Below are 13,616 nucleotides of genomic sequence, written 5' to 3' on the forward strand. Positions count from 1 at the left end.
GGCAGGAGGATCGCTTGAGCCCAGGGGTTTGAGGTTGCTGTGAGCTAAGGCTGACGCCACGGCACTCACTCTAGCCCAGGCAACAGAGCGAGACTCTGTCTCAAAAAAATAAAATAAAATAAAATAAAAAAAGCATACACTTTGATGAGGCCCCATTTTCCAGTTTTTTTCTTTTACTATTGTTACTGAGTGTGTGTGGGGCAGGGGGAGTGAAAGACCAGAAGCAGCCAGACGCCCGCTGGAGCCGTGAGAAGACGCTGACGCAGCGCAGCGCGGGAGCAAGGACGCAAGAACGAAACCCGGCTTTTCCACGTCTGCAAGGGTTGGGAGGTGGTCCCACCCAGCCAAAGACGTCGGATCTCATTGTCCCACACCACTCTTTGCTCTCTGTCCCCAGCTCCCCTCAGCAAAGCGGTGTGAAGCCCCCTTCCCCCAAAGAAAGAATTATGCCTACACTTCTTTGTGAATGCATGATGACACTAAGAACGGTGGTCCTTCATGCTGGGAGTGGCAGGAGGACGGGACAGACAGAGACAGGAACGGAATGAGGACTCAGACTGTGACCCTTACTACACATTCTGGGCTCTGAACCACGTAAATTACCCACATAGAAAATTATACAAAAAACTGCTTTGGAAATATGGTCTCTGCAGCATTTTCAGAAAGAACAACTACCAGTGAAAACCTACCTGAATAGTTTGTAAAGGACTTTAGGTCCTCTAGACTGATGGGAACTTGTGCACCAGAAATTAATACCTGAAAAAAAAAGTTCAAATCATAAAATTGGATGTAGATTTTAAGAAGCCATTTTCATTTCCTACAACTGTGTCCTCCAGAGTCAGCAGGTAAGGTACCTGAATTTCCTGCTGGTCAAACATTCGGAGCCACTCCAGGTTGACGACGTTGGCCAGGCCCTGCCTGAAGGCCAGGCAGTGCTGGCGGATCTGCTTGTTCAGCCTGTAGTCGGCCACCAGGTGGATGTACGCGATCCGGTTGGCGCTGGTCACAGGGATGTCTTTCCCACCAAATTTTAGCTCAACCACCTGTGAGTACAAGGCACAAAGATCTCAAAATCTCAAAGTATGATGACAGGGTAAAACGAAAGCAAAAAACGTTTTAAAAGACATGGTCAACAAGACTCTAAATACAAAATAACACCACTAGCACACACACATCATTCCATGGAGATTCAAAGACACACCTCTGAGAGGATTCTCCAGAGCTTAGCAACTTGCTCTGTGAGATTAACAACCCCTGCTTTCTCCAAAGTATTAATACTAAGGAATGGTGCAGCAATGTCATCATGGCAATTTTATTTTAAAAACATGAGAAATCAGAAAGATAAAGATATGAACCAAACAACCAACGTAAGTCAGAAGAGAAAAAAGGGACTCATTTAGGAGAAATAAAGGCTGTAGTAGAACGATTACTCACACTTGTAAATATAAGCAGCATATACTTATCTTCGTATTTCCATAATGTTATTACTACTGTGATGGACTTCGATTATGATTTAAAGGACAATGGCAATAATCAGAGATATGGGATCAGCCAATCCCTTATGTACACGAACAGAGCTAAGAACAATTTTTTCAGCACACAGCCACACCCTGCTAATGTGCAGGTTTAGTGTAGGGTCAGGGCACATTCCTGTGAGGGTCCCCAGGGTGCCACGGAGACAAGCACTGTGGCAGAAACACGAAGATCTGGCTTCTATTCCCTCTCCCTCCCTGGTCACTTCGCTCCTTGGGCTTCTTTCCTCATTAATGACGCAGTAATATTTGCTTTGTCTATCTGGGAATTGTTGCGATTATGTGAATTCACATACACAAAGTTGACTGGCAAAATATCATAGACAGTTATAAGCACATAACCATAATTTGTAAGAGCGTGTACTCTTTAAATTCCCTGTTTACTAGTACTTGAAAAAAACACAACTGCATTCCTGAGGATGGGTGAGGATAGTTTATGCCATCGATGAAGAAATTATCAATGAAAACATTCCAGGGTGACCCCATTCATAAGAGGGGCTACTGCTAGTAGAAACCAAGAGAGTCCAGAGCAGGCTCACTGAGCCCACCAAGCAGGTGGCAACGTCTGGGGGTGGAAACAGAGACGCTCCACCTGCAGACCAAGGGAAACTGCCAATAACCCGCCATGTTCTCACAGCCTCTAGCTCTCTCGGTAGCTTCCATATTCCCAGAGTGACGAAGACAGTCCCTCTGCCTAACAGCATTTATACCCCAATTTTTTTTTACCACTTTACAGAAAGGCTATTTCAAAACCCGCTGAAGAGATCTACTTAAGCCATCCTGTATCTGAAGGTTTACTGGTTCTCATTTTATATAGCTTTAAGCTTGAATGTTAAATTTGTCAGATTTGCTTCTTTTAATATTTCACATTTTAAATGACGATTCAATTATTCTTACTAATTCACTTTCTTAGTTTTGGAACCATCAAGTCTAAGGATGGGCTTTCAAACCCATTGTCTCACTCTGATTAAGGGCTGTGCTCATTACCTTAATTCCTCTGCCTGTACTCAGCTGACAGTCCATCTGTTAGCCTGGCCTCGAGGGGCTGTTATACTTCAACATGTAAAACACCACCCTTCCGTTAAATGGATTAAAGGCACGTGATAAATGATGATGCACTTGTGCGTCTTGGAAGACAAAGGACCAGGAAGTTATCAGTTAAGGAACTTCCCAGGCTCCCAATTACCCTGCCTGATCAGACAAAACCAACATTTCCAATAACTTTAAAATGGTTACACTGCTTTTAATTTAAAATCCTCTCAGGCTAAAACCTAAACAACTATGTATATGTCTAAAGAACCTCAAATGTGTGCTAAAATTTCACGTTGGAGGGGCAGATCTAAAATTGCCTTTAAATATAAGCAGAGAGCGGGAGCTGTTCCAGCGTCGAGAGCTGCCCTTCTGCCCTCCGGAAGGTCTCCCACAGCACAGGAACCTGCCTGCACCAGCTCATTTAAGCCTCCAGCAACTCCCTGCCCTCCCCCAGACCAGGAAGGGGCCTGGGAATTGCCTAAGGCCACACAGCACAGCTGCCCAACGGGACTCGAACCAAGGTCTCCTGGCTCAAGTCCCGTAGTTTCTAAATAACAGATGATTATTTGTGGGTCCTTCTTAAACCCTTAGCATTTTCGTCAAGAAAGATGTATATGTAAATTAGTCTAAAATAAAATTTCATGTTCGTTATTAAACAGACTAACACACAGCCAAATTGATTACACTGAAGAAAACAAATTTGAGAGCAGCACCATTATTTTAAAAGGGAAGAGTAATTAATACATCCTGCCAACATAATGAAGTATTTCTGTATTACAGATCTTTAAATCATGATATTTCATAAACTTAAGCCTATAGAGAGGACTACCTTTTTAGATGTACTTCCACAGAAATCCTTAAGCTCACTTCCCAAATTAGGTACCTTATCAGTGAATTTCTTAATTTTCTAATTAAGATCTTTAGTATAATTATTCTTTTTTATTTTTATTTTTTGAGACAGAGTCTTGCTCTGTTGCCCGGGCTAGAGTGAGTGCCGTGGCGTCAGCCTAGCTCACAGCAACCTCAAACTCCTGCTTTTAAGCGATCCTCCTGCCTCAGCCTTCCGAGTAGCTGGGACTACAGGCGTGTGCCACCATGCCCGGCTAATATATATTTTTAGTTGGCCAGATAATTTCTATTTTTTTTTTTAGTAGAGACGGGGTCTCGCTCTTGCTCAGGCTGGTATCGAACTCCTGAGCTCCAGTGATCCGCCTGCCTCGGCCTTCCAGAGTGCTAGGATTATAGGCGTGAGCCACGGCGCCCAGCCAGTATAATTATTCTTTATTTTTCTTAGACAGAGTCTCGCTCTGTTGCCGGGGCCAGAGTGCAGTGGCGTCATCACAGCCCACTGCAGTCTCAGACTCCTGAGCTCAAGATCCTCCTGCTTCAGCCTCCCGAGTAGCTGGGACTACAGGTGTGTGTCACCACACCAGCTAATGTTTCTATTTTTCTTAGAGACAGGGTCTCACTCTTGCTCAGGCTGGTCTAGAACTCCTGGCCTCAAGCGATCCTCCTGTTTCGGCCTCCCAGAGTGCTGGGATTACAACAAGCATGAGCCACTGCGCCTGGCCTCGTGTAATTATTCTTATGCATTATCATCTATAATTTCTTAAGTCTGTAGGAATTTCCATGAATAATTGGAACATCTTAGTGTCACACTTTTGCTTTTAACAGATTCCAGTATTATCAGTGGTGCTTTAATGGAATGCTTTCACATGTGACATTTCACTATTACCATCTATTTTCGGAAGGAAAAATGGGAAATACTCCCATTAGCAAAGGCCTGGGACAGGTCATTATAACATTCACTGTCCTAAGGTTCTTTTTTTTTTTCTTTTTCCTTTAAGACAGAGTCTTACTATGCTGCCCAGGCTGGAGTGCAGTGGTGTCATCCTAGTTCACTGTAACCTCAAACTCCTGGGCTGAAGAGAACCTCCTGCCTCAGCCTCCTGAGTAGCTGGGACTACAGGTGTGTGCCAGCATGTGCGGCTAAGTTTTTCTATTTTAAGTAGAGATGGGGTCACGCTCTTGCTTAGGCTGGTCTCGAACTCCTGAGCTCAAGCGATTCTCCCACTTCACCCTTCAGAGTGCTAGGATTATAGGGGTGAACCACTGTGCCCAGCTTTGTCCTGAGGCTTTCATTCCATTTAAAAATCATGCCACTAGGTGGTGGTGCAAGGCAAGGGCAGCCTGTAGCATCACCATATGTTGAAAATGTCTTTACAATAATAACAAACCTCACTCTCCAAAAATCATCTGAATTTTGTATGGTTGAGACTCCAGTTCTATGGTGTAGAAGAAGAGGCTGAAAAAAATGGCAAGTAGGCCAGGTGTGGTGGCTCACACCTGCAATCCTAATACTTTGGGAAGCTGAGGTAGGAGGATGGCTTGAGCCCAGGAGTTGGAGGCTGCAGTGAGCTATGATGACGCCACTGTACTCCAGCCTGGGCAACAGAGCAAGACCTGTCAAAAAAAAAAAAAAAGCTACTAAATTAGTGGCAATCAATGAAATCTGGTTCTATACTTCACATTCCTATTTTATAACGCTTTGGTGCCAGTCTCAGGAACGCCAAAAGGTTACCAGTAAGTGCTACAGAAAGGCAGAAGGCCTGAGCCAGCATTACTTCCTTTAATCTGACCTTGCTTTAATCTGAACCTGTTTCTGAAAGTGGCTAACAGACTGAAAATTCAAGTTCCAAAAAGACGACCATTTTAAAACAATATCCAGAATGTTTAGTCATTAGGATGCATAAACGTGTGTGTGCTTTTTAATTTTGAAGACATCTCGCTGGTGTACAAACTATTAATATGCAGCAATTCTGCAGCTTAAGCAGGAAGCCCCCCAATAAGGGCACTAAATCTCTTATTTTCCTGGGGAATTCTCAGTACAGTAGAATACTATGATTACAATGAGTAAGACCGCAATGAGATACCACCTTATACCCATTATGATGGCTACTGTAAAAAAAGAGAAAGAAAGAGACGGAGGGAAAAAGTAAAGAGCAGCAAGCGTCACTACCGAGGACGTGGAGAAATCAACCCTGTGTAGCGCAGGAGGGAATGAAAAATGGCAGTTGCTGTGAAAGATGGTTTGAAGGTTCCTTAAAAAGCTAAACACAGAAATGGAGCAGGAACCAGCAATTCCACCTCTAGATATACGCTCTCGTTAAAAAAGAGACAGAGTCTCACTATGTTGCCCCGGCTGGTGTCCAACTCCTGGCTTGAAGTGACCCTCCCACCTTGGCCTCCTGAAGTGCTGGCATTACGGGTGTGAGCCACCGTGCCTGGCCTCTATATACTCAAAAGAAATTGAAAACAGGACAAATTTTGTAAAATTTTATAATGAACATTTTTTAAATAAAGGTACATTTGGCTATAATTTCCCATTTTCCCTGTGTGCTGACTTCTGGGACCCCCCGTATATCTGCTTCTCCTACTACGCTGTGTACACTCTCACAATTTCTTAAAAAACAAAAACTGCATTAATTGAAACTTGCTCCATGTGTGGTTACCATGAGAAAATGTTAGTGACTGCGACCTAGGGGTTGGGTTAGGGATTATGCTGTGTGGGTCAACGTATTTTCAACTCGCCATTTCAGCTTTCAGTTTAGGGATGCTCAACCTGTATGTGAAGCAAATCCCAGATGCTATTGATTCATCAATAAATATTTCAGTATGTCATGCATGGATGTTTGTAGCAGTACTATTCATAATAGCCAAAAAGTGGAAACAACTCAAATCTCCATCAGCTGATACAGAACATGTGGTGGTGCATCGGTATCATGCAGTATCACTCAGCAGAAAAGAAGCCAAGCCCTGACACACGCAGCAAGTGAAGGCAAGAGTCAGAGTCTTCGTGTGAGACGTCCAGACCTGAGAACGAGGGAGAGGCGGCGGGCGGAGGCCCAGGTGGGGTGGGGTGGCTAAGGGCACAGCTTCTCTCTGAAGATGATGTTCTAAAATTGGTTGCAGTGTGACGGCCGTACAACTCTGTGAATACACTAAAAACCACTGAGGTGTACACTCTAAGAGGGTGGATTTTATGTTATGTGAATTATATCTTAATAAAGCTATTAAGAAAATAGCTCAAACCTACACGAAGCCCTCACGCCCGTGTCAGAGCAGCCAGAGCCCCTCGGAAGGCAGGAGCGAGGACTGCTCCTCCACCCCCAAGGGCTCCCGTCCAGAGGGGCCAGCTGGCCACTCCCAGCACCAGGAACCAGACAGGACAGGAGGCTCGTCACAGCCACGGGACGATCCCACTGGAGCAGCGCTCTGAGCTGGGGCAGGCCCACACAGCAAAGGCGCTGAGAACGGTGCTCAGAGGCAGGGCCAGCGTGTTCCAGGCTCCTGCAAACTCCTCTAACTCCCAGTCACACTTCCTTCTAAAACATGGGAGAGCTCAAACAACGTAGAACAAACGTCCTTGCACACAGAGGAATTAGCTTCCTCACTGACGTGTACTCAGCCGGGGCAGGGCACCCTCACCTGTGCCTCGCCCAGGTCGTTGTTCACCACGGTGAAGTTCAGCCCCAGCTCCTCCACGTCGTCTTCGTAGCTCTTGAGGAACAGCAGATTCTTGTAGACCTCCGGGTCCAGGGAGGCCAGGTGGTGGATGTCCACATCCGCGCTAGTCCCCAGCAGCTTGGAAAGGAAAAAGCCTGCAAAGGGCAGTTCCACCAGCATGTTTTCATAGAGAGCCTTCAAGTAAGATCAAAGAACAACGATTAGCATGTCAAGTCTTTTATCATGCTTCCCACAAATAAAAAATACACGCTCGATTTAACATTAAGCAGAACTGTAAGACTGCAGATACTGTTTGTCCAGAATAATGATGAGGGCAGTAGAAGCTGGTACTCAGTGAGCATTTACCACGTGCCAAGCTACGGTGTGTGCATTCAGCGTGTCGGAAATCCTCGAACAGACTGCTTAGGGGTGAAATCACAGACTGTCAACGTCAGTGTGGATTCTTCTGTTCACAGATGGCGTCGCACTATGTCACCCGGGCTGGAGTGCAGCAGCTACTCAGGGGAGGAATCCCCTCCTGATCAGCACTGAGGCACCCTGGTGGCCACAGCTCCCAGGAGGTCACGTCCTGACACTCCCAGCTCAGTGCAGACGACTCACCTGCACAGCACACTGTGGCCCAGAACCCCGGGGCCCAGGCACCTGACTCAGCCTCCCGGACAGCTCGGACTACAGAGACGTAGCAACAAATGGGACTTTTAAGAGCCAAATCCTTCATGTGTCATGGAGGTTGGTAAATGTTTTTCAAAAAGAGACAGATAGGTTTGCAGGATTATTAGTTTCCTAAAGCTGCTTTAACAAATTATCATAAACTGGGACCCTTAAAACAACATACACTCACTGTCTCACAGTTCTACGGGCCAGAAGTCCAAGGCCAAGGTGCTGGCAGGGCCATTCTCCCTCTGTAGGCTCTGGGGGAGGATCTTTCACTGTCTCCTTCGGCTCCTGGGGTCTCCCTGTAATCCCTAGGGTTCCGTAGTTTGTGGCTGTGTCACTCCACACTGTCTCTTGATGTGGCTGTCCTCCCTGCTCTCTGGTCTGAATCCGATATCTCTTCTTTTTCTCTTTTAAAGACACCAGTCACTGGATTCGGGACTCGTCCTACTTCAGTATGACCTCATCTTAACTTGGTTGTGTTTGCAAAGACCCCATTTACAAATAAGGCCACATTCATAGGTACAACAGGGTGTCAGGACTTGCACACAGCTTTGTGTGGCCACAGCTCAGTCTGCTGTAGCACCCAGACGTTCCCTGCCGCTACGCCACTCTGCCCTTGGAGCACAAAAGCAGCCACACGCAGCGTGTGAGCAGATGAGGGCAGCTGTTCTTCAACCTGGGCTTCATGCAATTTTCCCATGTCAAAAATTTTACTGACGTCTTTACTGTAAGTTACTGCAAAGAACTCTTATATCTAAGAATTTCAGAGCATAATCATCTGCAAAATTACTACTATTTTTTTGAGACAAGGTCTTGCTATGTCACCCAGGCTAGAGAGCAGTGGTGTCGTCATAGCCCACTGCAACTTTAAACCCCTGGACTCGAGTGATCCTTCTGCCTCAGCCTCCAGAGTAACTGGGACGACAGTTGCACACCACCACAGCTAGCTAGTTAAAAAAAAAATTTTGTTTTTATATAGATGGGGTCTCACTATGTTGCTCAGGCTGGTCTCAGACTCCTGACCTCAAGCAATCCTCCCGCCTCGGCCTCCCAGAGTGCTAGGATTATAGGCGTGAGCCCCCGCGCCTGGACACCAATCATTACTATTATCAGTCTTCTGGTTGGTGCAATGGGGCATTTCATTGTGGCCTTAATTTGCATTTCCCTGACAACTAATGGTACTGGATTCAATCAAGTGCTGGTGAGTATGACTGTATTAATCTCCAGAGATCCCATACCAAAAGAAGGTAGGAGGTAAAATTATGAAAGGTTACCAACATAAAGTCAGGTTTCACTTGGCATGATAAATATTCTAGTGGCCAAGTATATAAAATGCAAGAAGGAATCAGAAATATGCTGAGCTTTTCAAAAACATCCTTAGTGTTTTATTCTAACAGACAATTGACTTGGAAGCCTCAACAATCTTTTATGTGAAAACTTTTCTAATAAAGGTAACCGCTACAAGATCTTGAATGCTTACTCTGTGCGAGGCACTGCGCTAAGCAGGTAGTAAGACATTTGGTCTATCTGGACAATTTCATAACTTACGGTAAAACAATGGACGCAAACAGAAAATCTGAATTTCCTGTACGAATGCTGCCCTTGCTAGAATGTGTCTAATCTACAGAGAGAGATGCATTTCCAGCGATCCTACGAAATGCTCTTGCCCCTGTCTTCCCAGGTCAAAGAAGTGGCGGAACTACCCTCACTTGGGTAAGTGGAGAATGAGGCCTAGTTTTAAAGCAAGAAGCCCTCCCAGCAGAGGTAGTCACGAACCCTCCTCACGTTTGGAGGTGTGGCGCTGAGACCCGGTCTGAGACTGAGGGACACCCGCGGGACCCGGTCTGAGGCTGAGGGACACCCGCGGGAGAGCGGGTGAAGGCTGAGCCAGCCCCACCTCACACGTACTGCGATGCGCTGGACAGACCCAGCTCCTTCCTATCCCACTGTGTTCAGATTCAAGTGCTGCTGTGCTACTCACGAAACACCAAAATTAAAACAAAACTTCATCTGTGGGGTAACCATTCCTCCATGAGACTGTCAACGCGAGAAACCACCTTTGAAACGGAGCAGCCATCCGTCACTGGACCACACTGTGCACACTCAGCGGTGCGGTGAGGGCTCAGCAGGACAGACCTGGGAATTCACAGGAGCGTGGACAGCTCCAGGGTGCTGGCACCGTGCTTCTACGACCTCCCAGGAAGGGAGAAACTGGTCATCGGGGGAGTGATCCTTCCCTTAGCCACAGCTTCAAGCACAATTACAGTATTTAATCATCTATTTCATATGTAAGTCTGTAAAATCACTAATCCTTAAACACTCTAAAACTCATACACTCAGAGACTGTTCAGATACTCCTTGAGATCTGCATTTTAAGGACTCATCCACTGGTCCCAGCACTTGGGGAGGCCAGAGTCGGAGAACTGTTTGAGGTCAGGAGTTCGAGACCAGCCTAAGCAACACAGGAAGATCCCACCTCTACTAAAAGTAAAAACAGTGGCTGAGCATGGTGGTATGACCCTGTTATCCCAGCTACATGGGAGGCCGAGGCAGGAGGATCACTTAAGCCCAGGAGTTGGAGGCTGCAGGGAGCTATGATTTCACCACTGCATTCCAGCCTGGGTGGCAGAACAAGACCTTGTCTCTAACTAATAAACAAGCAGACAGACAGACAGACTGGCCCAGCAACGTGACTGGAAGAAACCAGAGAACAGTCGCTGACGTTCTCCCCAAAGTACAGGTCTAGACTGGCTTCTTGCGGTAGAAAACCACCAACACACATTTTGAAGAATGCTCTTTCCCAGGCTGCTCTGCATAAGCAGCTTGGGCTCACACCTGATTCCTACAGACAGCACAGCACTCCCCTCCATGAAGACCACAGCTGTTCTTTGCCACGTAAACTTCAGTGTTAGGTCACTGTGCTTTTTTTTCTGATTTGAAGACTAATGATTAACCAGTTAATTTTGAGAAGATGGCAAAAAAAGACTTCTTAATGAGACAATGAATAATAAAATGGCAACTAGCATGGAGCCATTTACTGATAATGTAAAGAGTTGTGAAAAGCCAGTTTGCTTAGAGTTAAGAATGGTTAATACTATTAACCTGGACCACTTGTAAATACCATTACTTCTAAATGAATGATGAGTTCAAAGCCAAGGAGAACATTCTGCATAGAACTACATGATTGATTCCAGGTGTTGAAGAAAAGCCCTCATTTGCACAGTGGACTTTAAAAGTAAACTGTAAGTATAAATCATTTGATGTTCAATATATAAGGTCATTGTTTGCCATTTCTGCATTAGTAACAATAAACCAGTGAAACTGGTTAAATGTATCAGGGCTACCTGAATTTTAAACAGAAATCCCTCTGTGACTCATAAAACGTAAATGCATAGGTATAATTTTTTACATAAGGCAGGTTCAAACCTTCAGAGCATTTAATATACAGGCACTAATAAATGATAGCGCTAAAAACTATGATTGCATCAGCTAAATGGATTATAAATTAAATTTCCATAATGTATGCAACTGAGAAACAAATGTAAGCATAAATCAAGGTATTTTCTAAACACAGGTTAATTATACAACTTCAAAAGCTGCCTATTTTTTATGTAAAATAATCCACTTAGCATTTTTCACACTGGCCTTAATTCTCAGCCTGCTGCACCACACGTGTTCCTAGAAGCATATCAATAACTACTTGTCATGGAAAAATAGCTGTAGGTATATGGAAAAAACCTGTAGCGGATTTTTCAACTGTCTGTCTTTTATGAGTGTTTATAGCTAGAAATTGTGCCAAAATGATCTGAAATAAAAAGGATTAATTATAGTAGAAGCCTTTTAATATAAGTGAGTGCAGTCGCAATGCAATTAATGCAAATTGTGGCTCTATCAGGAGAATAAATGTGAACCACATCACAGGCCATTTCTGTTTGCCACCAAATAACTTCAGTAATTTACTACATTAAGAATCAATAAAAAAATAATGCTTTTCAAATGCATCTCTATCAATCTTCGGCAGTTCTAAAGTGAACATTTATAACTTAATCTAAAAACTATATAAGAGATGATGTCTTGCTTCGAAGTCATTGTAATTGAGTAAGCAGATAATTTTAGTTATTTCAAATCACACTAACCACAGTTTAAAAAATAAAAAATAAATGTAAAGTAATGATATATATCAATAACATGTTATTTAATAATTGTGCTTCAGAATTAATAACTGAGAATTTAAAAACATATTCCTTTGCTGGGACCACTAGTGACTTATGTAAAACTCTAAGCTTCTACAGGGCAGGAGACACCTAATTTTTAATGCTTGAGCCCAAGTACAACATATGGTACCCATTCATTTAACAAACATTAAGTGCCCATTGTATGCCAGGGACCACTTTACTTACTGGAATTCTGTGTCCATGAATTTGTTTGCAAAAAAAATTCCTTTTCTAGACTTTGCAGGTTATGTGAGATTATGCATATATGTCAAGATTCATTTCAAACCCTTGCTCTTTACAATCCTATTCCAGAGATCTCTCTACATTGTCAACTCCCATAACACTTTTGTCTACACAGCTACCTTGACACTAAAAGTCTGTGCTGTGCAACGGTGTTCCGTGTGCTTCACATAGGTGGCCATCACCCAGGAAGACACCATGTTCCTTGCACACGGGCCGGGTCCCGCGAGTGCCTCACGCGACCCACCGAACGCTCAGCACCACTGCTGGCCACACTAGGCTGCTTCTCACGCTAGCCCAGTTGAAATGAACTCGTCGCTCATGATTCAGTCTGGGTCTGCAGCAGAGCCTGCGGTTCTGCTCCGTAAGGAAGAGGAGGAGTTCAGCAGCCACTGTCGGCCCCTGAAGGACCACGCCGGCTCCTCTCTGCAAAGGCTGCGACGTTCCCAGAGAGCAGAGCCCCCGGTCTCCCTTGCACCCTAGCCTCCCCTAGAGACCGTGGCACTGCAGAAAGGGAAGACCCCCGTCCCGCTCCTACTGTGAGGCTCCTCCTTCCCTTCAGAAGACCTGCAGGGAATGCTGGCGGAGGAGGGGGGAGGAAAAGATCACTCCTCCTTCCTGTTTTCCTCTCTGGATGCCCAGAAATTAATCCACAATATGAAATATTTTTGAGCAGTTTGGAGTTGATCTTTCACTCCTCTTGACTTCTGATTCCACAGCTCCCAGGTTCGGGCTCCAACAGAGAACCCTGAACCCTGCCCACCAAAGTATTTCCACAAAATAAAAAACTTACATCTTCATGACCAAAAGCGTTTGCCGAAGTAACAAACCCACATTCCCACTTCCATCCGCAAGAAGCAAACATCTGAGCATCTGACACCAGCTCTTACACCTGCTTCTGAAAGACATTAGGTGTTTGAGCAAATACTGATGTCCAGTCTTAAGGCACTCCACACGACCAATAACTATTTTCCATAATTAAAAGGAAAATTTTTTTTCGGGTTTAAAAATTCTACTTTTTACCACACAAGAGAATAAACTATTAGGCTTTAGAAATCTGTCAAACCACCTGCCTTGCAATCTGAGGATAATGGTGCTAGAAGATTTAGTTGCCACTGGGTGCTGAGCGTGTCGCTCTACCTCCTTTTAGCTTTCAAATGATCACATCCCCGAACAGCAACTGCTTCCTTCTCTAACTGCTCGGACACTGGCTCCATCACAAATGTGACATTAGTGATTCTGGTAACAGCTTTGTTGAGATGTCATCACATACCTCACAATTCACCCACTGGAAGTGAACGAGGGTTCTCATTACATTCAGAGCTGTACAACCAGCACCTCAGAAGGAAAGTGCATGGCCCTCAGGGGTCACTCACCATCCCCAGCCTAACTTCCTGTCTCAGCAGATCTCCCG

The 13,616-nt window shown here is 44.9% G+C and overlaps 1 protein-coding gene across 4 annotated transcripts in view; it reads right to left on the minus strand.

Moving 5' to 3' along the window:
• Positions 1-13,616, minus strand: part of UBE3C (ubiquitin protein ligase E3C) — a 109,752-nt gene that overhangs the window by 14,348 nt on the left and 81,788 nt on the right. For all 4 annotated transcript variants that reach the window (XM_045564793.1, XM_045564795.1, XM_045564797.1 and 1 more), the window contains 3 exons: positions 7,053-7,265; positions 855-1,043; positions 690-756 (listed from right to left, as the gene is read on the minus strand). In XM_045564793.1, the coding sequence (XP_045420749.1) occupies positions 690-756; positions 855-1,043; positions 7,053-7,265 (469 nt within the window). The remainder of the gene's footprint in view (positions 1-689; positions 757-854; positions 1,044-7,052; positions 7,266-13,616) is intronic.

This window comes from Lemur catta, chromosome 11 (genome assembly GCF_020740605.2).
Source record: "Lemur catta isolate mLemCat1 chromosome 11, mLemCat1.pri, whole genome shotgun sequence".
NCBI lineage: Eukaryota > Metazoa > Chordata > Mammalia > Primates > Lemuridae > Lemur > Lemur catta.